The sequence below is a fragment of the Cavia porcellus genome, unplaced genomic scaffold, assembly GCF_034190915.1.
Source record: "Cavia porcellus strain 051 isolate PalLab524CR breed Dunkin Hartley unplaced genomic scaffold, mCavPor4.1 scaffold_9, whole genome shotgun sequence".
NCBI lineage: Eukaryota > Metazoa > Chordata > Mammalia > Rodentia > Caviidae > Cavia > Cavia porcellus.
The window spans coordinates 28103666-28128960 of NW_026947492.1; the positions used below are offsets into that span (position 1 = coordinate 28103666).

At 44.0% G+C, this 25295-nt stretch overlaps 1 protein-coding gene across 1 annotated transcript; it reads left to right on the forward strand.

Moving 5' to 3' along the window:
• The first annotated feature begins 325 nt into the window (after positions 1-325).
• LOC100734079 (beta-galactosidase-1-like protein 3) lies at positions 326-25295 on the forward strand. Its single transcript, XM_013155399.2, has 18 exons — positions 326-702; positions 6614-6682; positions 7286-7381; positions 8344-8452; positions 8683-8775; positions 10301-10382; positions 11300-11364; positions 14067-14151; positions 15688-15825; positions 16344-16424; positions 17061-17167; positions 17947-18087; positions 18385-18456; positions 18813-18891; positions 19694-19781; positions 20442-20553; positions 24986-25102; positions 25218-25295. Exons 1-18 carry the CDS (start codon positions 326-328, stop codon positions 25293-25295), a joined length of 1989 nt encoding a protein of 662 aa, XP_013010853.2.

The following is a 25295-nucleotide window of genomic DNA, read 5'->3' on the forward strand; positions in this document are numbered from 1 at the left end:
TCAGCCTGTCACTGAGCCTTCCCCTGGGCTGTCACAGGGGTAGTTGGTGTGGGGACTTGGAAAGACCCAGTGAGGGTGGCATCCCCTCCCAGGCTCCCCAAGGAGGAGACCTAATTGGAATAGAGTCCCAGTGGCTCTGGCTTCTAGTAGGTTCCAGACCAGCTTCCTGTCCTCAGCTTAAGTAGCTGTGCCTCGCCTCATCACCACTGTCCCTTTCCTTGCAGCCCGTGTCTTTCCTGGAAGCAAACCCTGGACACACTATTCCTGGCACTTGTCTTTCTCCATGTTTCCCTGGCTGGATGGACTCTTGCATCTCAAAAGCAAAATGTGTCTTGGCCCAGGTTTGCCCGTGAGGAGGTGGCTCTCTCCTTCCCTGGACAAAGCACTGTGCCTGGGCTGTGGGTGGGCACGTCCTGTCTGCAGGGGCCTGGCCTCCACTGGGGCTCAGCAGTTCCCCCATTGTCTTCCCTTTTCTCTTCTCCCCTCCAGGTTTAACTGGTCCCACCTGACCCCTCCCAGGCTACAGCGCAGATTTCTGGGCCTTGGCACTGCCAGTACCACAAAGGGCAGGGCACACTTTACCCTAGAGGGGCACAAGTTCCTGATCTTTGGGGGCTCCATTCACTACTTCCGGGTGCCCAGGGAGTATTGGAGGGACCGCCTGCTGAAGCTGAAAGCCTGTGGCTTCAACACTGTCACCACGTGAGTACTGACCTGGCCTCCACGGCCTGCCTTTGCACAGGGTCCTGGCTGACCCCTGCCCAGAGCCATCGATCCTCTAGTCTGAGGGCAGAGTGAGGGCCTATGAAGATCACGTCCAGTGTGAGTGCTTGTGTTTCAGTGTCTAGCTGACTTCCGATCGTGCTTGACTGCTCGGTGCTTGGAGCTTGGTGAGGTGTGGGTGGGATGAATGCAAAGGGAAATGTGACTTCTTGGGGAGGTGCAGTGGGGGTGTTTGCTCCTCAGGAGCACTAAACTGGGTGACTTGCGTATCACAGATAAGCATGCCACACACACACCTGAAAAATGACTTTAATATGCACACATGGAGAAAGGTAAAGAAACGACCCCAGTGTAAAAATGAACACTGAGGAAAACGCCAGCATCACTTAGTAGAAAGGACTCACAGGGCTGAACCTGGGGAGATGTATGTAGCTCAGTAAGGCCTGAGACTTAGAGATCTAGAGACACATAAATATCTGACCTTGTGCCCACATTTGTCTCCAACTGCACATCCATGCCAGCACTGGATGTTCTGTTTGAAAAGTTGGCGTGATGATTAAATGACCTAAAATCTCTGGGTTATAAATCTATCACAAGGCCTGACAGCAATTTGTCCTCAGTAGTAATGGCCAAAGTTAATACAAACTTGCCTTAATCAATGAGAAGAGTTTACACAGGGATGAGCATGAATCACCATGATTAGGAAAAGACTGACAAGGGTCACATCACCTGTTACACAGGAGACCAGGTATTTTCTCAGTGTTTTCCTGGTCCCTGATGGCCAGGACTGTCCAGTGACAGGGAGAGCATGATCCCTATTGTGCAGGGAGAAGTCCAGCACATGGGGCTATCAGCTGCTCAGGATGACACGGTTTGTGTGACTTGCAGTGCTGGGAAGGCAATGTGGGTGCAGAGGCCACTTGCACACAGGAACGGAGCCCTTCCTGTGTGTGATATGGACGTATCCCCTAAGCACTGAGTGTGCATATCCCTGCAACCACATGTGCAGTGAAGGACTCTACCTGTGCACAGGACTAGTGAAGTAGAAGCTACATCCCAAAAGAAAATCTGGTTGGATTGGGGTTGCAGAGTTCCCTTCAAAACAGCTCCATTTCCATGAGATCTGGAATCCAAGTAGTAGTGGTCAGTCAGGGTGGACTGCAGGACAAGCACAAGAGAAACTTCTGCAGATGAGTGGACTATGGAGGAGGCACAAGGTCTTTGCTTGGTGGTACTGAAGTTCCAGCCAGGCAGGTAACAGACCTCAGCTGATGACTCTGCATCGCCAGGGACAGAGGTACTAAGCGTAGAGCAGCACTGCCATAGACTTGCTGGACTGTCGGATCATGGTGCTTCTATACAGCCAGGCATGCAGGGTATAAACCCTGACCAGTGTGCATCCTGCTCACTTCGTGACAATCTTTTGTGCTGAGTCGTGCTGTCATCTTCTGCAGATGAGACTCTCAGGAGAAGAGCTGAGTCACTTTCACAAGGTCACACAATGACAGAGTCACAGATTGTCAGGGCTGTGGCTGATTTCACTCAGGCTGTAGGGCCACTGGCCACACCACTCACTGCCTCCCTAACTGCAGACTTTGCCAAGGCCAAAGGTGCACTCTCAGTGCTCTGCAGTGCTTATTGCAGTCAGAATGTCCTTTGCATGAGCATTTTAGGATGCAGGATATTTATTTGATGCTGGTGACCAAACCCAGGACCTTGCGCACACTTGGCAAATACTGGGTTGTAGAGTTTCACCCTCAGCCTGCCTGATGAATTTTATTTTCAGCAGTATTTAGAAAGGTTTGTTGTTCATGGTCAAACCACGAAGTCTTACTAGTTAACATCAGCAAAAATCAAGGTAGTCTTGTGAAATTCAAACCCCCCGTAAGGAAAGAGAAAGGGTAGAAAAGTATTAGCAGAATGCAATGGGTCACATGATATAACATCTTATGTCTATATGAGTTAAAGTGCCCAGATGTTTAACTCCAGATTGTCTCCTGGACTAATTCTTAGTGGCTACTTGGGGTTGTCCTTATCCTCTTTTGCCTTTTAAAAAATTTTTTTAAAAGAAATCACAAAGTTTGTCCTCACACATCTGCACCACTAGCAGCCACCCTGCTAGACCAGAGAAACCCATGAGTGCTGTGCAATCCTAGGGCTTTCTCCTGTGTGTCCTCCACTGTCCTCTAGTGGCAGAGCCTACTGCGGTGCTCGCTGTAAAGGAGAAGCTCTGAGGCCCTGTGCACTATTGCAGGGGACATTTGAAGCTGAGAGGCAGTAATTGAGAAGTGCCTCATATTATGTGCCTCTGATTTAATCAGAAGTATGACTGAGTTTTTTTAGGGAGGGTGGAATCAAACCCATGACCTCATAGACACAAGAACTCTTCCACCACCACTGAGCTCCATCCCTCCCCACTGGTACTGAGCTCTACTGAGATCTGATCATTTACCCATTGTGAGGATTACATGATTTTTCTCCACTTTTCTTCTGAAGTGGTGAATAACTGACAATTCTGATATTCAACCAACTTTACATTTCTGGGATTAACTCTCTTAAAAGGTATCACATGCACAGGCCTATACACACATAGATTGGTAGAGCGAGTTGCCAGTTTTTAAAAAATAATGATGATCTATGATTACAAGCAAAATTGATGCTGAATTTTATTTTTGTTCATGTTCTTTTTCAGTTTTGATGGCAATCTTATAAAAAAGCTTATATAGTGAGTATATCTTCCTACTCACTCAAATATTTGTACAATAATTAACTTTATATGAGCGTTTTTAAAAACTCACCTATAAAATTTTGTGATTGCTATCTTTTGTGGTGAAACTTTTATATTTTCAATGGTTATGAAGTCATGTTTTTCACTTCTCCTAAGTATAACCTGCTTTCCTCTTGTATACTTTTTCCTTTCCTTTCTTTCCTTGGGTTGACTGGGCTTTAAAACTTTTTTTCTTACCTGAACACACTAGAAGATATCTAGTAGTTCACTGTGTTGTGTACGTGGGACGTTGTTCATTTTTCTTACCTAACCATCTCTCATTTTGTTTTTTAAGTAATTACTTCATAGCTTTTTAATCTCTATGCCATTTGGTTTTTACTTTTTTCTTTTTTTTAAATTTTATTTTAAAGAGAATAAAACCAAGCAAAATAAAATAGAATAAAGCCAATCAAAACAAACAAGTGTAAGTGGCACCAGACTTCAAAACAATACAAAATCAACATGGTTACCATATGCCTCTTGTTGTCTTCAAAATAGCTATAGATAACTTCAGATATAGTGAAAATCAAGCAAAACAGAACATAATATAACCAATAAAACCAAACAATGAATTCAATAAAGGACTTCAAAACAATAGTTAATCCAAAATGATTACTATAATACATCTTGTTCTCTTTGAAATAGCTGCCCATACCATTGGATATAACAAAATCAAACAAAACAAAACAGAACAAAACTCAACCCACAAAACAATGAAAATGATACAGGACTTCAAAACAAGATGCTAGGAAATTAACAATGGCTACCACCTTCAGAAGCAGATCCCCCATAGATGCCACACTGTGTGCTGCTGTCCTCTGAACAGATGATCAGGTCACTGGCCCTAGACCTGCAAAGTCAGTGAAACACCAAACATCACAGGCATCAAACTGCATTTCACTTCATCGCAGCCTGTGTTTCTCAGGATCAGCCAGTTACTTATGAGGTTGGCGGGGAGGGTTGGCTCTGCTTGTTACCAAGCCCACAGCCAGAAGGGACTGGGGTCTGGTTGTTCACCGGCAGTGGCAGGCAGCCCATGCATGGCGCTGGTTTGCAGGGAGGGCTTGTTATTTGGTTATATTCACAGTTTCTTCATGCTATATAAATTCCTGCCTTATTTATTTGACTTACTCTATTTTCTTACTCCTTTTTCTACTTCTTCTCCTGTTCTTCCCTTCTCTTCCCTCCTCTGCCTTCTTTTGTTCTTTGCCTCTTGTCTTTTGAGTTGTTTATTTGACTCACTTTTCTCTATGTCTTTCTTGTTTTGAACATTCATTCAGAGATATAAACATCCCATTTCAGCATGCTTTGATGATGTCTCCCATAGATCTTCTATAGCTCTTGAGTCATTTAATGCCAAATGTTTCATGAATTTTATTGTATTTTCTTCCTTGACCCATTATAAATGAATTATTATTAATACTTAATTGTTAAAAATTTTAGGGTGTATCTGGGAATCAAACAGGACATGCTTTCTGCTTTACTTGCCTTAATTTTTCTTATTTTAACTCACAGTTTATAATTTGGTTGCATTTATCACAGACAATATGATATGGATTATTAGAATTTGTTAAAATGTCCTTAGAGCATGTGTATACTTTATGGTTGTTCTATCATTTTTGAGCAAAAAATGTACATGATCCATCTGTTATTACTAGGTTCTTAGTATATACATTAGGTCCCATCTTTTCATTGTGGTGTTGAAATCTATATCTTTACAATTTTTTACTGGGGATTATCTTTGTTTCTCAGTAGGATATCTTCAATCATCCCACTCTGATGGTAAAATTGAATTATCTAGCTCATCTCTAATCAGTCAGTTTATCTTATCTGAAGCCATGTTATTAAGAGCAATGAAAGTGATGATAATATATTTTCTGTGTAGATATTCCTTATCTTCATTTCAGATTATTTATTATTTGTGACTTTACCATAAAACTCATTTTCCTGTTATAGGAACATATTTTTCTTATCTGTATTTTTTGGATATCTTTGTTTTCAGCAAGTTTCCATGTCATTTTATTCATTGTTTTCTCATAACGTCTAGCTGTAAATGGTGCAGGGTATATTGTTTTTAGCAAATCAGCTTTTCATTCCTCTTTGCACCCACAAATCTTAAAATATGGTCAGTTGTGCTATCCTACAACAGACTCATCCTCAAAACTTAGACTTCATAGCATTGTGTAATAATAGATAGGTTTTTCTCGGTACAGTAGAGAAGCAAAGGCAGGAAAGAAAGAAAAAGGCCTTTAGTGTGGGCACAGGAGGGCACAGAAGAGTGCAAGTTCCCTCTGAGGCAGACAAATAAGCAACAGGCTTTTATTAGGTTTGACAGGGAGTGGAGTTTGAAGGAGTGGGCAGAATGATGTGTTGACAGCTGATTGGGAAGACACTGGTGTGTGTGCAAAAAGAGGAGTTCAATTTTGGTCTTGAAAGAACATCGAAGTCAGTACTGAAGGGGTTTGCTGTTGCTCTAGGGCCCAGTGCCATGTTGGGCAGGCACCGTGGTAAGTCTAGCAGAGACCCATATGAGTGGAACATGGAGCTAAGCAGGATGTTAGGTGCACAGCTTTCCAGAGCTTACCTCTGACACCCAGAAACAAGGTTATCTACAAAGAGCAGCCTCAAATCCACTTCTGCCCTTGATTTGGACCCTATAGACTGCAGGTCCTATGCTGGGACCTGGGCAGAGTGCGCCTTGCTGCCCTCAGGCTAAGGCCTTACCCTCCTGTAGCATCTTTTTCTTGTCCTCCTAGAAGCTCCTGCATTTGTATTTTGACTAACTTTTGGCAATAATCACATTTTGGTTGTGTTTTCCTTTTCTTTGTATGGTTACTGCACCATTTCTATGCATTTAACCAAGAGTGAAGCAGTGAGTGAGAATACATCTAAATCCATGGAATCTAGAGCCCTAGGAACATTGTCATTTGGGTGAGAGTTGGGAAGCAGAGGAGGGAAGTCCTGAAGACAGTCACTGTTCATTTGGTAGAGCGCTGATGTCCACAGTGAATTTCAACTCCTTGTAACACAGAACTGCCACAGTGTTGGGCTTGGCTTTGGTCCTGGGCAATGATGGAAGGAAAAAAGGGAGACACTATTGTAATTTCCGGCTTCTCCTTTCAGCTACATTCCATGGAACCTCCATGAGCCACAAAGAGGCAAATTTGTCTTCTCTGGAAACCTGGACCTGGAGTAGGTGGCATTGCTGCTCTGTGACCTGGATTAGGAGAAGGATAGTGAGGGTGCAGCTAGGGGCTGCTAAGGAACCCCAGGGGTGTCTCGGCTGAGCCATGAAACCCAGAGAGGAACTGGGGTCTGCAGTCTTGTTCTCAGGGTGCTGCAAGAGGCTGTCCACCAAGGGCCAGGATGCCTCTCATAGTGGCCCGTCCCCCAGGGATGGGCCTGCGGCAGGAGCCCCACAGGCCAGCTGACTTTGCAGGGAAGCCCTGCCATGAGGCTGAAGTGGTGCTCCCCTCTGGTGTTGTGGGCTCAACTTTGCTGTTATAGCTCTGCTGCCCTGTCTGGTGCTGCTTCTCCTCATGTCCTGCTGATGCTGTACATGTGGTCCTAATACCTGAGGCCCAGGCAGTCCATTTCCATGGCCTCTGAGCTCCAAGTGGGTGTAGAGAATCTGTGCTCTGTGGACTGGGCTGGAACTCATCACAGAGGCTTCCTGAAGAGAGGAAGGGGAGGGAGGAGCCTCCAGCTCTGAGGCTGGGACACCTGTGGTGCCCATCTCCCCGTGTGGCCTCCCACTGGACCATCACCAGATAGCTGACTTTGTTTCTCTCCCAGGGCCTTTGTACTGTTGGCTGCTGAGATTGGGCTGTGGGTGATTCTGCGCCCAGGCCCTTACATCTGCGCTGAGATTGACCTTGGGGGCCTGCCCAGGTGAGCTGAGTGAATCCTGAGTCCTGGTTCAGTACAGAGTCTTGAGTGGCATCTTAATTGGTGGTGAAGAAAGTCACTGTCACAGACTGAGCTGGGTTCTGGAGCAGCGGGGCCATGCACCCCAGGAACCCCCTGTGCAGCAGCCTCATTCCGAGGACATAGGGGTGGCGCTGTGATCATCTATGGATCAGAGGAGGACTTGGGCCATGGGCATGGTGTGTGGACCTGTGGCCTGGAAGACAGGAGCATCCTCAACTACTTGCCCAGGGGAGAGAGGGCTGTGTCCACCTCTGATTTCCCATGGGGCAGAACGAAGGACTGGAAGGTGGGAAGCATGCTGGGAGGCTCTGACAAGTTCTGGGCGCCTTCTACCGCTGGGGCCCTTCCTCTATTTAGCCAAGGGTGGGTCCCTTTTTCTGGCCCCTTTCTTCTTTCTTCCTCATCAGGAGCTGGGACTGGCTCAGAGGAAAGAGGTCTGAGCACAGGCCTGGTCCTACCTTGTGGGGCTCCAAGTGGGTGTCACTGGCCTGTCATTTCCTGTCCTGTGATTGAAGTCTCCAGTCTTACAGGTAGTCAGGACCTGTGCCTGAGGTGCAGGCACTCTGCTTAGCCCATGTGCATAGTGCCTGAGATGGAGAAGAGGACAGCGACCCCGGCCCCTCCAGGACACTGGGGTGGCCGTGGGACCTCGCAGAGCTGGAAACTCTTCTAGGTCTGCGGTGCTTTGGGATGAGGAATCCTGCTTCCTTCTAATACCACAAGTCTGTGTGTATAGTGCACAGAACTCATAGGTGGGTCCCGTCAGGACCCCAAGAGCTGGAGCATCCTGGGTAAGAGAGGATGAAAAGACGTGCAGCCATGCAGCAGCAGCTTTGCCCGGAGACTGTGTGTGGGGCTCAGTAAGCCAGATGTGTCTCTCCTCCTGCTTCCTGTCTCTCTGATGTGCCACCTCCTTCCCTCAGCTGGCTCCTGCAGAACCCCAAAACCCAACTGAGAACCACGGAAAGGACTTTTGTGGATGCAGTTGATGCGTACTTCGATCACCTGATGCGCAGAATGGTTCCTCTCCAGGTAGGGCTCAGCAAGCTTTCTGCTTGTGGTCTTTTTTGGGTTCTTTCTGCTACTACCTTCGAACCGGTCATGGCAAGTCCCTAGGAGGAAGGAAGCTGACTGCTTGTAGCTTGAGCCGGGTTCTCAGTGGCTGAGGTCCAAGCGTGTCACTATGCTTCTCCAGCTGTAATCGCCATAGCTCCAGCCTCTCGTTCTGTGTCTTCTTTCTCTGATCTCTGCTTGTCTCTCAGTACCATCACGGCGGCCCTGTCATAGCTGTGCAAGTGGAGAATGAGTATGGGTCATTTAATCGGGATGGACAATACATGGCCTACCTTAAGGAGGTAAGCATGCTGACATTGCCATGTCTGCTGCCCTGTGCCCTCTCCCTAGTGCATGTCTGGCCCATGCTGCATGGCAAGGCTGCCAGGCTCTGCCCATCAGGGGCCTGGATGAGGTTGGGCTCAGTTTCTTTATGATTTCACACTGTGCTCAGGACAGTCACGATGCACTCAGTAGTCTGATGGTGAGAGGGTGTGATTTTAGAGCAGGGTTCCTTTCTGCTTTCCTTATCTGTGACTGCCCGCAGGCTAGGGGCTGGGGAATCTTCATCTGCAGTGAACAATGTGTCAGAAACCTGGTGAAGATGCTGTGTGTTTGCAGCTTTCAGTCTAGAGCTTGAAACTCTTCTTCTGGCCCCTTGGCTCCTCGTGTGTGGACGTCCCAGGCCAGGGATTTCATGTGGTAACGATGGTGTCCTTGCTGGTGGCTCAGGCCGCTCCTAGGGCCTCGCTCTCCATATGCAAGGCCCATGTTCTAACCTACTCCATGCAGCCATGACCCTGCTTGTGTCATTCCTTAGACACAGAGACCTTGAGAGAGGGAACTCACAGAGAGAAAGGGGTCGCTGGCTGGGCAAGGAGAGGGGCCAGGACTGGGGTGTATGCCTGAGCCAGCCCTGTCAGGCTGCAGGGGCTGATGTGCCCTCCTCACTCTCATACAAATGGAAATATTTCTCATTGATTTGATAAATTTACCACTGGACTCCATTCCCAGGCCTAAATTTGGTTAAGTGAATGTAAGAGACACACAGCATGACACCTTGGCCCTCTGACCTCCCATCTGCTCCCTGGGTCCACATTAGATAGACTTTTTGGGTTAGTCTTCTCCCACAGCCACGCGTGTATCCTTGCTTTACGGGACAGTGTCCAGGCAGGACCCACATACTCTCAAGTTGTCCTTACTCTCTGGATCCCACTAGCCCAGCCTCTCCCTTTGTGAAGTGAAGTGACACCCAGTGTTGTTTTCTTTCTCTGAATTCGGGTGTCAGAGGATGCCCTGGGCTGCTGTTGGGGTGTCAAGACATACGCTGAATCAGGTGGCAGCTTCCTGCTTTCTCACTTGCAGAGGTGTCAGACTCTGAGTCGCCCTCCTCTCTGTCCATCTGCTCCATTCCAGTAACAATGGCCAGTAGTAAAGGCTCATCCTGACTCATGGTTCTGGGAGTCTCAGCCGTGAGCACTGGCCCAGTCCTGAGGTGAGGAAGTGCATCAGGTAGAAAAGCCTGGTGGAGCAGTGTTCATCACCATGTGACTGGAGTGACAAGGAAAAGGCTGGATCTGGAGAGCCATTCAGGGACCATAGCCTCCGTAACAGAATGTCCCCCTAAGTGCCTGATCCCACACTGAGAATTCCACCATTCCAAAGAGCACCATGCTGGGGTACAAGTCTTTTGCATGGTCTTTGGGGGTACCTAGGAGCCAAGGTCACAGCCTACCTCTCTGAATGCAACTCTATGTCTTAATTCCCTGTCAACTGCTTCTCATGGGGGCAAGGAAAGTGGGTGCATTTGTGTAATTTCCTCAACAGGCTCTGCTGAAAAGAGGGATTGTAGAACTGCTCTTCACCTGTGATTATTATAAAGACGTTGTGAATGGCTCACTCAAAGGAGGTACAAATTTAGAGTTGTTTCAGGGCAGAAGGGAGGCTCTTAGCCAGTGTAAGCCATGAACAAGCCTTAGAGAGAGCCAAGTAAAGGCTCATACTGACTCATGGTTCTGGGAGTCTCAGCCATGAGCACTGGCCCAGTGCTTGCCTCTGGCTCTCTTTCCTAGGTCCCTTGAGATAACCCTAGAGATGTGACACCACAAGAGTGAGGTGCACCATCAAAGCCCGAGTTCAGTTGTCATCACCATGGTTTTCCTTGTTGCCATCGTCTTTACACAGAGCAGAGCTGGTCCCCTCTCCCACAGACCATCTTTCCATGAGTCACAACTTCTGTGTCTAGGAGTCTATTTTGGGTGTGGCCATGGCATAGGGTCCTGTCCTACTTATAAACATGGTGCAGAAGATGGCTGTGTAAGGAGAAGTCATTGTACCCACTTAGATCTTAGAGAACGCAGTAGCTGGATATTTAGGCACAGAATCACAGAGTGATAGCAACCAGGTATGCACAGCTGGGCTGGTCCAGGGAGCGCCTGCCTGGTGACCTTTAGCCCAGACCAGTGGCTGCTTTGGACAGAGAGCCTCTCCATTTTAGTTGCTCTTCCCACATCACTGTGTAATCTGGAAGTGATGATCCTGGCCTGGGGCCCTGAACTCCGTTCCTGGTTCTGATCATGTAGGGAGTTCCCAACTCTGTACAAAGGTAGTTAAGTTTCTTTGCCTGACTCAGTAAGAATGAGGGTCCTCGCAAGTGGTCAGGGATGTGGTGATGGTCATGGGGACCCTCTGTGCATTGCAAGTGGGCTGCAGGCAGCACTTGACAATCCTCAGTCCTCAGGACACCTCCTCCATGTTTGGGCTGGGCCTTTTTCTCTTCCCTGATGACCCTTGTCACTGTACACAGTGATCTTTTTCTCTCTGCAGTACTGGCCACTGTCAATCTAGGTTCACTTGGGAAGAATTCTTTTTACCAGCTTCTTCAAGTTCAGGTAGGATGTCCTAGCCATGTAGTTTTTTCTGTTCTCCGTCCATGACTTCCTTAGTCTACACAATGGTGTCTGATAAACACAAGACCAACTGAAGACCCTGTGTCTACACCCTGGTCCTTGGGAGGGCTCCAAACTTCTGGGAGTATACTTGCTTTCTGCGGTGGACAGTGTGGGGAAGCCACACTGGGCATTTCATACTGTTCTACTTATCTTGCAATATGTCAGATTGTTGTGCATAATAGTTATATGCTAAATGAGACCAGAACTGATTCCTCCACTGCGTTTTGTGTCTCTTATTAACTTGTCTTCTTTGCCCTGTCTTTTTTCAGTCTTTGGTGACTGTTTATTCCCCTCCATTCTTATAAGAGCAGCTTTGGAGTTTCCATAAATAAATGAGAATATGTGATATTTGCCTTTCACGTCTGGCTTGCTTCATTTGACATGATGTGCTACAGTTCTGTCTATATAATGGAGAATTTTAATTAAGTTGTATACATTGCTTCTTTAGACAATTTTTATGGCACTTTTAGTGTAAATATGGGTAATAAATTGTATGACTAAGTTTATTATGATCCTCACTTTACTACAACAGTTTGTAACTAATCCCATACCATCTCCAAGGTTTGCCTGTAAATGGAATTATACAACAACTATTATTTTGTGGCAGCTGTTTTCAAAGAGTATAATGTTTTCAAGGTTCATCCATGCTTTAGCATGAATAAATGCTGTGTTTTTGTACAGTTACATGGCTTAAGTTTTGAGGTCATACAAACACAAAGCTTCCCTCATCTGTACTTGTTTTTTATGTTAATATGGTTTTTGAATGTTGACTCAGTCTTGAAGTTCTGAAATGAATTTCACTTGATGGTGATGACTGTCTTGTATATTGTTGGATTCTGTTTACTCAGATGTTGCTGAGAATTTTTCCTTTCATTTTTCTGAAGGATGTTGGTCTTTGGTTTTCTTTTCTTGAAATGTCTTTGTTTATTTTCAAATTAGAATAATGCTTTATTATTTCTTCTGGAAGAGTTTTTATATCATTGGTAGCATTTTAAAATTAATGTTTGGTAAATTCTATCAATAAAATCATCTAGACCTGATCTTTTCTTTTTAGAATATTTTAAACTACAAACTTAATAGACATAGGACAATTCATGGTATTAATTTCTTCACAGGTTTTGGTAATTTCTGTTTGCCAGGGAATACATTCTATTCTTTTTGCTCTATTTTATCTGCATGGTAAATGTCACGTGTGGAGTTATTTGTCATAGTTCCTTGTTACTCATTTAAAGTCTTAGCTGCCAATTGTGATGGTCTCGTTTTCATTCCTGATACTGATAATATTGTGCTTCTTGTAATTTTGGTCAATATGGTAAGATCTATCAGATCTATTAATCTTTTCAGAGAGCTTGCTTTAAAATTTTAAAGAGTTTAAATGTGTTAATATATTGACTAAATCAGAGAACTTACTGTTTCTATTCCTTTCAACATTCCGATTTGTGTTTGTAGCAAAGTGTTCTTTTCTAGCTCTTTAAAAAATATACAGTAAATTTTTCTTGACAATGTGGTCACCTTTCTCTGCTGTGAACACTAGAACTCACTTCTGTCTAACATAACATTGGTATCTGTCCTGTGTTCTCTATATTCCTACCCTCTAGTGACCACTATTCTTTTTTGTTCCTGTGCAGTATCATCTTTTTATCTTCCTTGTGTGAATGAAAACATAGAGTTACTGTCAGTGCCAGGTGTATTTTATTTGACCGAATGTCTTCCAGTTTCTGTTATTGATGATGACAGTACTTTATTCTTTTCTATGTCTGAAGAATGTAACTGAGGATTCTCATACCAGGTTCCTTGAACTTGTGGTGAGTCTCTCCGTCCATCCTGGGTTTCAGCTGTTATGAACTGTGCTGCAGTAAGCATGGAAGTCCTTATTTCTCTGATATGTTGATTTCCTTTCCTTTGGATGCATACCCAGTTGTGGACATTGCTGAGCATATATGGGTTTTTTATGGTGTTTGGAAAAACTTCCACGCTTCTGGTTTCCACAAAGGCAACACTAGATTATATTTCCACTACCAGTATACTAGATTTCCTGTTTGTCTTAATCCTGATCAGCATTTGTCATTTTTTGTCAGTCTGAGTGTCAGCTTTAGCACTCCCTAGCTGAGTGATCCTGGGGTAGTTACGGACATCAGTTTCTTCATTTGTACCACAGGGACAGATTGTATCTTTCTTCTAGGCTTCTTTCACAAAATAAACCTGGTAATGATCTTTAGTTAGTGCCCAGCTCTCAGTAAAAGTTCATTATTATTTTCATGAGATAATTAAGTATAACTGTTTAAATACAATTTAACATAATTACTTATATAATTTTAATGTAATAATTATTTCATAGAGTTGAAAAGTAGAATCCATAAAGATGTGCAAACATTTATGAATTCTTGCATACTAAATTGTTTCATAACCAAAATAGAATAACAACAATTAGAAATAGAGAACAAATGAACAGAAACACAATTTCATTCAAATTTATGGATGATAGTGAACGTGTAATGAGGGGAAGGATTAGGAAATTGGGACCAAAAAGGAAAAGATCTGAATTTGGAAATAGTTGGGAAATACAAGACTTTCAAATTATTTGTTGTCAAATGTTCTTAATTTTATTTCTCTCAGGTACAAATGTACTGTATTTTTTCTAGAGCCATAAGCCCATTCTAATTATGGAATACTGGGTTGGCTGGTATGACTCTTGGGGACTTCCTCATGCTAACAAAAGTGCGGCTGGTAAGTATTTTGCAGTCTTTGACTTCAAGTTTAGAGTTCCTTGAGTCATGGACCATCAGCATCAGTCTCTGCTAATTAGCTTGCTGGTCCACCCATTAGTGTTCATCCAAGTGCTGTCATGTACACATCCTGGCCAGGTTCTGGAGAAGCTTTGATGAATAAAAATGACGTGAATAAAAATTGCCTGTGGTGAACTTATAATTCAGTGGATTCATCAGACCTTTAGGAAGTAAAGCAGCCCATGTATAGTCCACATTTAATACAAGCCAGGAGCAAACAAACATGTGCACTGTTGGAAATAAGACAGGAGATAGAGCTGCTCAGACAAGGGAAGGCGATCACAAAGGCTGGGGGAGAGGCAGCAATGCAAAGAGACTGAAGAAGGGGAGCATTTGCACAGTCTTCTCCCCTTGTGGGAAATGCACAGGCCCTTTCTGTGGCACTGTTAATGGAGCATGGTCGGCATGAGGGGTCTGGAACTGTAAGGGCTAGGAGTTGGACTGTACGGGCAGAGACTGGGTTCCCATCATAGCAAACAGGGGAGCCACTCACTAGAGCAGCTTCCTCACTGCTCAAGGTCTTCGTCCAAGAGTGAGGGTTGTTGGGAAGCCTGCGTCTAAGCCTTGTGACCCAAACACTGCCAATCCAAATGTGCCTGCTTTTTGCTTATAAAAGCATGTCGCTCCTCAGATATTTGATATAGTCATTACAAATACAGGCTCATTGTTCATAAAATAAAGAGAACCACTGATAATATGTGATTATTAAGGACAACCAAAAATAGTAAACAAACAAACAAACAAACAAACCCCCCAAAATATATCAACAAACAGCAGGGTTTTGATTTGTGGATCAGTATGCCACAATTCTTAGATATTTTAAGCAAACAATTAATTTTTCTCATCAACCCCATGCTGTAGAAGGACTTGATATCTCTTGTTTAAATAAAAGGAGGCAGAAAATGGGAGATAAAATAGGTTTTCCATGTCTTTTTACAAATAGTAAGGAGCACAGACAAAATGGAATCTCACATCAAACTGAATTTTGCTTTTCTTGCTTCCCATGGCAAAGATAGTCATGCCTGTGAAACTATAGTAGCAAGTGAGTTTCTTTGGTTAAGTCTGAGAACTGCTGCTGAGGGCTTCTGGCCAGGTTATAATCTAGGGTCCCTAGAGTCACTATCCTGAAAGGTAGGAATGTGGCCACACTAACAATTTGTAGTTTCCAAAGTTGGAATGAAAATTAGGTATGTATGTAAGATAAGAATTATTTGATTATTTTTAATAGATGCAATTTAACTTCAAATTATGTCAGCATTTGGGGAAATTTTTCTCTAATAATAGGCTCTGGATTTGGGCAGGACATGCTGTCCTGGAAAACATCATGTCAGTTCCACTCAATTTCTGATTAGAATTTTAATGGCATTCAGAAGGCAAAGCAATTGATTTGCGATGGGTTGGAAATGATAAAATTTTACTGAGATTTTGGTTCCTTTATAATTTCTTCTCTCTGTTTTCTCCACTTCCCTCTCTGCAGAGGTGGCACATACTGTGTCCACATTTATCAAAAATGGGATCTCCTTCAATGTCTACATGTTCCATGGTGGAACCAACTTTGGATTTATCAATGCAGCTGGCATTGTGGAGGGGCGCAGGAGTGTTACGACAAGCTATGGCAAGTTTTGCCTGGTGTGGTCCCCTCCACAGGGTGGGTGGCTTTAGATCCATCTTCTAATGTCAGATCCATCATGCACACTGAGCCCTGAAGGTTTTATATTCACTTCCTTCCGTCCTCACGATGCCCCAGCAGGTCATCATCTCAGGAGTTGTGGCTGCCTGATACTAAGGGCTGCTCCTCATTTGTATTGTCCACTGTGCCCATGACTTGAACCTCTAGCAGGTATGGGACACAGGGCTGACTGTCAGGCTCAGTTGGGCATAGTCAGTGCCCCAAGTGTCCATCTGATATCAAGTTGGCAGGGTGAGCCCAGTGTGTCCAGCAGGGGCATTTCCTGGACATATTCGAGATTGCGTTGCATGGCACAGCCCAGTGGCCGCAGGGCGTTCCTGAGGCAGGGGATATCTCCGTGGTGTCTTACTCTGGGTGGTGCTGGCTCACACCTGCCCCCACGCTGAAGCAGGACCTCCCATGGAGGGCTGCATGGTCTGTGACAGGACCTGGGTGTATTGCAGACTATGATGCTGTGCTGTCAGAGGCTGGAGATTACACAGAAAAGTATTTCAAGCTTCGAGAACTCCTTGGATCTTTTTCAGGTACACACTGGTGCAGGGGTGTTTGTCCTCACAAGGTGTCTGTGAGCTGAGAATGAGTGAGGAAAGGGAGAATTCTATTCTATGAGCAACAGCTTAATGGTGCTTTTGAGAGCAATGAATGGCAATTGAGGTGTAAAGCCTAGGTTTCACACTTCAAACTGGGTAGTTTTGTATGTTTCTAAGCCTTTAGCATCTTCACTGTGATGAGAAGATATCGTACAGGTTTGCTATGTGACAGTGAAGAGAGAGAGCTTTTGTAAAGCTCTTAGTTCTGTGTGTGACCCCACACCCAAACAGCAAACTCACCCTGTTGAATTCGACCTCATTAGTAAAGTCAGTGAGCCATGTGCTCACGGCTAGAAGCTAGGTTAGCATCAGCATCCTAAAGGTGGAAGCAGAGCTTCACTAAGAGCTCTCTCTCTCTGAGTCTGTGTCCACAGACATGTGTGGATGCTGACTAATCGCACTACATCGTACTGTCATCACCATTCCTGGAGAATTACCCCATGGCCTAGCATAAGACCCATTCCTTTTATTGGTTCTGGCAAGCAAAGTGATCAGGCAAAGGGGCGGGACAAGTTAAAAATAGAACGATTCTGCGGAGCAGTACTTGCTTGACGCCCATTTTCATTGTAGCAGTTCCACTGCCCCACTTACCTGAGATTACTCCCAAGACTGTGTATCCATCCGTGAAACCATCACGCTACTTGTCGCTGTGGGATGTCCTGCCGTACTTGAGAAACGTGTGTACTGCTCGGGCACTGGCATGGGAGGTCACTGGATAGATGTAGGACAAGGTCACAGGCTGTGGAGCAGAGATTCCTTCAAACCACTTACTGCTGGGCTATGTGAAAAGGAACCCTTTGCATGTTGTCCAGTCTTAGAACTCCTTTTGCACAGCCTGTGAAGAGATTTGAAGGTGGAGGATAACTGTTTGGAAGAAGGCAAGAGCAGTATGGCAGAAGATCTTATTCCCAGCACAGACAGGCTCTTCTGGTGAATGCCATTTTGAGACACTTTGAAGCAGGTGGCACCACATAGCAAAAGTTCTCACCTAGTAGCCCATGAGACTGGGCTTCCATCCACTAGGCCAAATTACTACATTTCACTTGCTTCTGGTGCCATTTAAAAATGAGATGACCTGTCCTGTATGGAAGGTGTCCTGAAACTCACTTAAAATCAAACTCTTGAATTCATATTGCTTTCCCTTCTGTATTGCTGATTTAGATAAAATTTGGTGTCTGAACCATGATGGGTGCCCAATAGTTGTTTGCTCAGTGCATAATCATCTCACAACTTCAGTTATTTTGCAGTGCAATTCACCAATTCTCTTATGGCTATACCAGTTGTGCTTCTTCCCTATGTTCCACCACTCCTGAGTTTTCTGGACATCAGAGCCACAAAACACAAGATTTCATCATGCAGTGTGTGCCCTGTGATTTCCGTGCAGGGTCCAGCAAACAGTGACAGGAGTCTTAGGAAGAAAGAGCCTGGTTCTCATGCTGGTATATCTCCCTCATAGCCCGTCAAGTCCTATACTCCAGTCACCATGGAGAATCTTCCTGTGAACAATGGCAGTGGTCAGTCCTTTGGGTTCATCCTCTATGAGACGGTCATCTGTTCTGCAGGCCAGCTCCATGCACATTCTTATGATGTAGTACAGGTAAGGGACAGCAGGTGTCACTGGCGATGAGCCATGTGCTGATCCTTACTGTGTAATTGGTCTACTTTCGTGTGTGGTGGCATTGAAAGCGCCTCTATCAGAAGTCACTGGGGGATAGGAAAGTAAATGCAATAGCCTTGCTTTCTTCCTTAGTGCATCTTAAAATTTATAGGGACTACTCAGTCAACACCCAAACTAGTCCCTCCCTTCAAATGCCCTCTTATTTCCTGAACCAGAACCTTTTTTGTCTCCTTTTCATGTGGGCCTATCAGTATCATGCTGGCTTTTGTTTTGCAGGTGTTTTTGAATGAGGCACAGCTAGGATTGCTGAGTCCGGGTAGATGGAAGCTGTACATTCCTAAGACAAGGGTATATAATTACAGAGTCATGCTGATTCCCCTTACTTCCCCTTCCGAAAAGCAAAGATAGCCTGATCCTGAAAGAGACCACCTCTTTCTCTCCCATTTCCTGTGAGAAATCTTCAAATAATGCCGCAACAGGTAGTGTGTAGGGCTGGGGACCAGCAAAAGAGAAAGGGCAGGTTAAGTGTTGAATGGGACCACATATGTCCTTACAGTTGAGCAAGCACAAGGTGATGGTGGGATCTGTAGCCTATTTTACCCATTTGCTTGTCTTTCCTTTTGGAACTTGGAGGAAAAAATGGGTTCCAGAGTAGAAGCCTCAGTTGGCCATGCAGACCCCATGAGCTGGTATGTTCCCAGCAGGGCTGTGGACTTCTTAGGATCCTGGTGGAGAATGCAGGACGAATCAATTATTCATTGAAAATTCAAAATGAGCAGAAAGGTGAGCCTTGGTGGGCCAGTTTTAGTAACTTTCTTGTTCCTAAGACAAATACCTGATAGTCAACAATTTAAGGGAGGAGAGGTTTCTTTTGGCTCAGTTTGTGGAGGCTGCAGTTCATAGTCAGCTGTTTCCAAATGAGAAACAACCTGGGGAAGGATGGATGGAGGAAAGCTGCTTATGGTTCGGTGATCAGGAAGTAACTAAGAGAAGGGACACCAGAGCAGAAGAGACACCCGTCCTGGTCAGGAGCAGAGTGAGCTACTTCTCTTGTCCAGACCCTGCCTCCTGGCTGCAGGTCAGCTGTAGCACTTCCATGGCTCCTTCCTCTTCAAAAAGCCCACCTACATGAGTGCATGATTCCTTTTGTGCATATTCTTCATATGAATTGTAGGAGGGTGGAGAAGTTGGTAGTATTTTTTCTTTGGTTCTTGGTGTCCATAGTTGCAGCTATTGTGGGCCTGTGAGAACTACGATGAGTTCCTCAGCAGTGTGACACCCGGATCCATGAACTAAAGAGGTCACCCTCTCTCTTGTCCCTTGGGCTGATCTGCCTTGTCTTCAGAGAGGGAGAGAAGAATGGGTTTATTTTGTGCTTGTTTCTTCTGAAGGGCCCAGTCTCCTTACGGGAATTTTGGGAAAAGTTCTAGCACAAAGTAGAGAACATTTTTGGCAGTGTGGAGATGTAGAAGAGAGCAGATCTGCAGCCTCATCATGGGGTGTATGCATGTCTCCATTCCTCCCGGCTGGCACCTGGGTATGCCCAATCCTTGTTCTTATTCTCCTTCTTGTCTCCCATCATCAGGATTGCTGCACTCTGTCTGCCTCAATGATGTCTACCTGAAGTCCTACTCCATCTATTCCCTGGAGATGAAGATGAGTTTCTTTGAGAGGTGTGTGCCTTCAATCCCCAGTGGACACTTTGTGTGATCAGGAGTCTTGGTTCATTTTATGATGCTGTGATGAAATACCTGGTTCTAGGAGGTTTGAGAATAAAACAGTTGTACTTAGCTCTGAGTTCTTGAATTGAAGGATCTGAGCTGACATCTGTTCTGCTCTGCTGAGGACTTCATGGAGAATGGCACTGATGGTAGGTGTGTACAGGAGGCCACGCACATGTGGTGGCCCAGCATAATAGCCCACTTCCATGATTACTTATTGTTTTGGAAGAACAGAGTGATTAACGCTGTGATCTAGTCATCTCCCACCACTTTTCACCTCATAGCAGTTTCACACCTCCACATCAGCATGCTAGGGGCTAAGCTTACCTGCCGTAAAACAAGCATAGCACTGGGGAACCAAGTGATTTCAGACTCTTCACTCTGTAAGGGAAGAGTCCAAGATTCAGAGGACTGTAAGGGTTTTTCTTGGGTTAGTGGGTCCTGTGAATTAGGACTGGAAGTTAGAATATCTCCTGCTTTGTGCTTTGATACTTCATGTCAAAAATCTCACTGTCACAGAACGCTGGTCCCTGGGAGGCAGAGCTAGGCTGAATACTGGGACAAGAGCTGGGAAGGGCTGTGCACTCCCTCATGTCTTGGCCTTTCTCCCAGACTCCGCTCTGCCACCTGGAGACCTGTCCCAAAGAAATATAAGGGGCCTGCCTTCTACCTGGGCAACCTGAGAGCTGGGGATTCTCCCAGGGACACCTTCCTCAGCCTGCCGGTAAGTGAGCCTCTGTCTGCCCTGCTGCTCTGGGTGTGTGAAGTTCACAAGCAAAGGCACAATATTTCTGGAACACTCATCTTTCTTCCTCTTCTTTCTCACTTCTAACCAAGTTTTCTTACCTTTCCTAGTCACCCTAATTTGTTGTTGTTTAGACAATTGACCAAGTACAAAGATTCAAACAACTGTAAGAGGAGATATCAAATAGTGGAAGTCTGTCTTCAACCCTACCTGCATTCTGGCTCATCTGTCCATTTCAGACCTTAATAGCTCTAAAGTTTGTTTTTATATCTAATTTCCTAAGCATGCACATGCAATTTTTATACTGTGTGGTAACAGCATAAATTGATCCGGCCTGCGGATCAATCCATGGGTCTCACCTGGAGAGGGGATCGGGGATGGGGGCAGGGCAAGAGAAAAGAGAGACCGAGACTTGGCGGGATTCCATTCAAGTCTTGTTTATTTTTAAAATGGCTACAACTTATATAGGGTGGAGACGGGCAAAAGGCAGGAAGAAGGCTTATCTGATAGGTCATCGTCACATCCGGTTATATGATGTAAGCAGGAGAGGATTATGGGTAATGTAGGCAGGCTGAAACAGGAAGTTTGCTTGTCATGTGCATTGCAGGCAAGGGGAGGATCATGGAAAATGTAGGCTGACACACAAATGCCCTCAGGTGGGAGGGGCAGGGCAGCAGCAGCTATTCGAAGCTGCTCCCTACAATAAATTATATTTTGCAACTTGTTTTTATTTGGAGCATGCAGATTATTTTTTACCTTGTACATCTTTTTATCTATGAGCACACTAAGTAACATAAATGAACAGATATAAATGGAGACATCAGAAATTATTATAAAATGAACACCTTTTGATATAATTGTGAAAAAGAGTCAATTGATGTTATCAGTGGAGATTATGATAGCTTTTCTTTTGTAAATATATGTTTATCTGTCACTTAGTTTTACCAAATTCTGGATTTCACTGTCATATTTTCATACATGCATGTAATATATTTGGAACATATCCATCCTCCAGTAACATCCTTGGTAGCCTCCCCCTGCCCGTATTCCTTAGTCTTGTCTAATAATTGTCTTTCTCTACTTTCACGCTATTTTTGTCTCTTTTCTATTCTATAAAACATGCAAACTTGACTTTGAGTCTGGCTTATTTTACTCAATAAATAATAAGCTCTCCATTTTCAGCAATTTTCCTAGCAAATGACACAGTTTTGTTCTTAGCTGAATAGTGCTCCAAAGATGTTTATGCTGTGTTTCCTTTACTAACTCATTCATTCATTCGTGGGAAGCCAGGCACAGTTCATGTCATGTGAAATGGGCTGCAATGATCGTTTCTAAACAGGTGACCCTATAGGGGGCTGACTTCTGTTCCTTCAGGAGTCCATTGCAGAGTTGTATGTCTGGGTCACGTGGTGATTGTTTTTGGTTTTGGTAAGGCTACTCCCTTCTGACTTCTCTAGTGCCTGTACTGACCTGCGGTCCCCATAGTGTGGACAGCTTCCTGATGGCTGCTCCTCTGTTGAATGCAGGTGCACGGGACCATTGTCTGCACATGGTTTCATTGTTTAATGTGGAGCTGGGAATTGAGCCCCGGGCATCTCTCCTTCTCAGGAGTAGCTCCACCGCGGAGCTGTGCTCCCTGCCCTTCCTTCGGCTCTCTGAGATTCAATCAGTTACTGATGTCCTGTCAGTTTACTCATTTTAGGGTTGTGTAAGTGCCTTTTGGTAAATGTGAGAGGATGGATGGACTACTCTGCTGTGTGTTGACATGTTTAAAAGTGCTCCTTGGCTTTGGATTTTAGCATCGTTTGAGAAGTGTTGGAGTATTCATTCTTTAAAGCTTGGGTAAAGTTCACCAGTGACACCTTCTGGTCCTGCATTTTTCTGTGTTGGGAGACTTTAATTACGGATTAAAGCTCATTAATCTTTACTGGTCTGTTCTGGTTTTGTTTTTTGTTTCTTTTCTTTTTGAGACAGGATTTCACTATGCAGTGCAGGCTGGCCTTTAGCTCACTTTGTAGCTCAGACTAATCTCGAACTTGCAGAGATCCTCAGCCTCCCGACTGCTGGGATTACAGGTGCCACTAGGCTTGGCCTTGTTGAGGTTTTTATGTACTTCTGATTCAAATCTGGCAGATTCACTGTCTAGAAGCTGATCTGTTTCTTTCAGGTTTTCAATTTGTTGCTCGTAGCTGTTCATAACAGACCCCAAATGATTTATTATCATATTTTTGTTGTTATAACTCTTTTTTAATTTATACTTTTGGTTTGTGTCTTTTGTCTTGTTTTCTTAGTTACTCTGGTGAAGCCTTATAAATTGTGTTTGTCTTTTCAAAAAACCAATGGTATTTTTATTGATTATTTGTGTTGTACTTTTTAGTATCCATTTTTCTTTTTCTGTTCTGATCTTTGTTATTTATTTCCTCTATGACATTTGTGTTTTGGATGTTTTTGTTTTTCTAGATCAATAAATTGCTTTGTCAGGATTTTTACTGAAATCATTCACTTTTTTGATATACGCACTCATTGCTATAAAGCTCCCTTTTTGTGTCTCTTTACTGTATCCTCCAGATTTTGATATATTTTCAACTTCACTTGTTTCAAGAAAATTGAGAAAACTTCCCTTTGCTTGTCTTCATTGATCAGTCACCTGTCATGTGTATGTTGCTTTATTATCATGTGTCTGTACAGTTTCTAAAGTTCATTTCATTGTGGTCAGAGAAGATACACGGTGTTATTTCAGAGTTTCTACATTTTCTGAGATTGTGTTGTGGCTTAAAGTGGCCCATTGTGGGATGAAAAGAATGTGTTCTGTGTGGGCTGGGTGAAATGGTCTATCAATGCCTATTGTGCACATTTGTCCTATGGTAGAGTTGATTTTTGTTCAATGATTTTTGTGTGTGAGTGATACAGTCATTGATGATGATGGTGCTGACAGCTTCAAGTATTACTGTATTAGAGTGCACCTCTCACCTCAGTTCTAATGCTTGCTTTATTCATCAGGCCTTCTGGCATTGGGCATTTATATTTGTATTTGAAACACATAGTATGCTTATAGTTGCATTATAAATACATATATATTTAAAATTGTATTGCCTCTTGCTGAGTTAATGTCTTTATCATTATGTAATTGCCTTCTTTTTTTCTTTTTACAGTTTTTCAGTTAGTGTATTTAATCCAATTATATGTAAATATTGCTGATAACTTTTGGTTTCTTTTGACATGGAATATCTATTTCAACTTTTTCTCTTTTAGTTTGTGTACTTTCCTTTCTGTGAAGTGAGTTTCTTTTAGGGAGCATATGTTGGGTTTTGTTTTTCAGTCTATTCAGTTATCTATGTACTTTATTGAGGAGATTTGTCCATTTCTACTCAATGTCATAATGATAACTGAAACATATTTCTGTCATCTGTCACATTTTTTCTGCTTGTTCCGTACATTCTTTGTTTCATTAGAACTTTTTTTATTCTTCATGGTTTGTTAGTGTTTTACATTGATCTTTTGGTCCTTTTTATATATTTGTTCTACTAAGGAGTTTTATCTTTTCTGTGTGCTTTTCTGAGTTTAGCTGGTTTAGTTATTGTACATTTGCTTTTGGATGTAGATAGCCATTAAGCATTCTCTGTAAAAGCAGTCTACTTGTGTTTATTATCTCAGATTTTGCTGGTCTTGGACAAACCTGTATTTCTCTTCCTTGCTTAGGACAGTTCAGGTAGAGCTGATATTTTTGATACATATTTTCTACCTAGACTTAAATATATCATTCTCTTCACTCTTCCTGAATGATTTCTGCTGATATAACCTGTTAATCTAATGGAGACACCCTTTATGATATGTGTGCTTTTTCTCATTTTTTGTGTTGAAATTCTCTTTATGTTGGAGTTTTTTCAACGTGTGTGCTTTGGGCTCACAGTGCAGAGAGGCTATCAGTAAGGCTTCCTGGGGTCCATATTTTGTATCCTTATCCTTGAGCATGTGTGAGAGATTTGCACAGCTTCTTAGCAGCTCTCCCTGAGGAAGCAGATGCTTGCCATCGAAAAACTGCCAGCAGGTCTCTGCATCCTTTTGTTTCCTCAAGATTTTTGTCTTTGTTATATCACAAGCAGGTTGAAGAAGGTAGCTTTAATAGCTGTTTTCTGAAGAAGTTGTCATTTCTTTTGCTTAGTACTGATATTTTTGGAAGTTCAACCGCCACAGGACAGGGACAGCCATAGAATCGTGCTGAGGAAAGTGTTGTTTTCAGTTGCATGTTCGGCTCTCCCGCCTAGGTGCCAGTATGGAAATTCCAGGACAGGGCCTCCTTAAAGCACATCCTCGCTCAGGGCCATCCAACATCTCTTTTTGCTCTCACTCCCTAAGTGCCTTCACTTGCCAGGGGGAATCTACTCCCAGGGCTCAGCCTGTTCCTTTACAGAACTGGGATCGTGGGTTCGTGTTCATCAATGGACGCAACCTCGGGCGATACTGGAGGATCGGGCCTCAGCTGACGCTTTACCTTCCCGGTGTCTGGCTCCATCCTGGAGACAATGAGGTCAGTCACCCAGCCTCTGCCCTGGGGGCTCATCAGCCTTCAGATTATCTTTGTCCTCAGACTACCAATCCCAGGGTTGTCTTTACCTTTTCTTAGTGTCCATCATTCCTCCCAGATCATCCTGTTTGAAACGAGAAAGAGTGGATCATACATCGAGTCTACAGACAAGCCCCGCTGGAAAGCTATGTTTTAA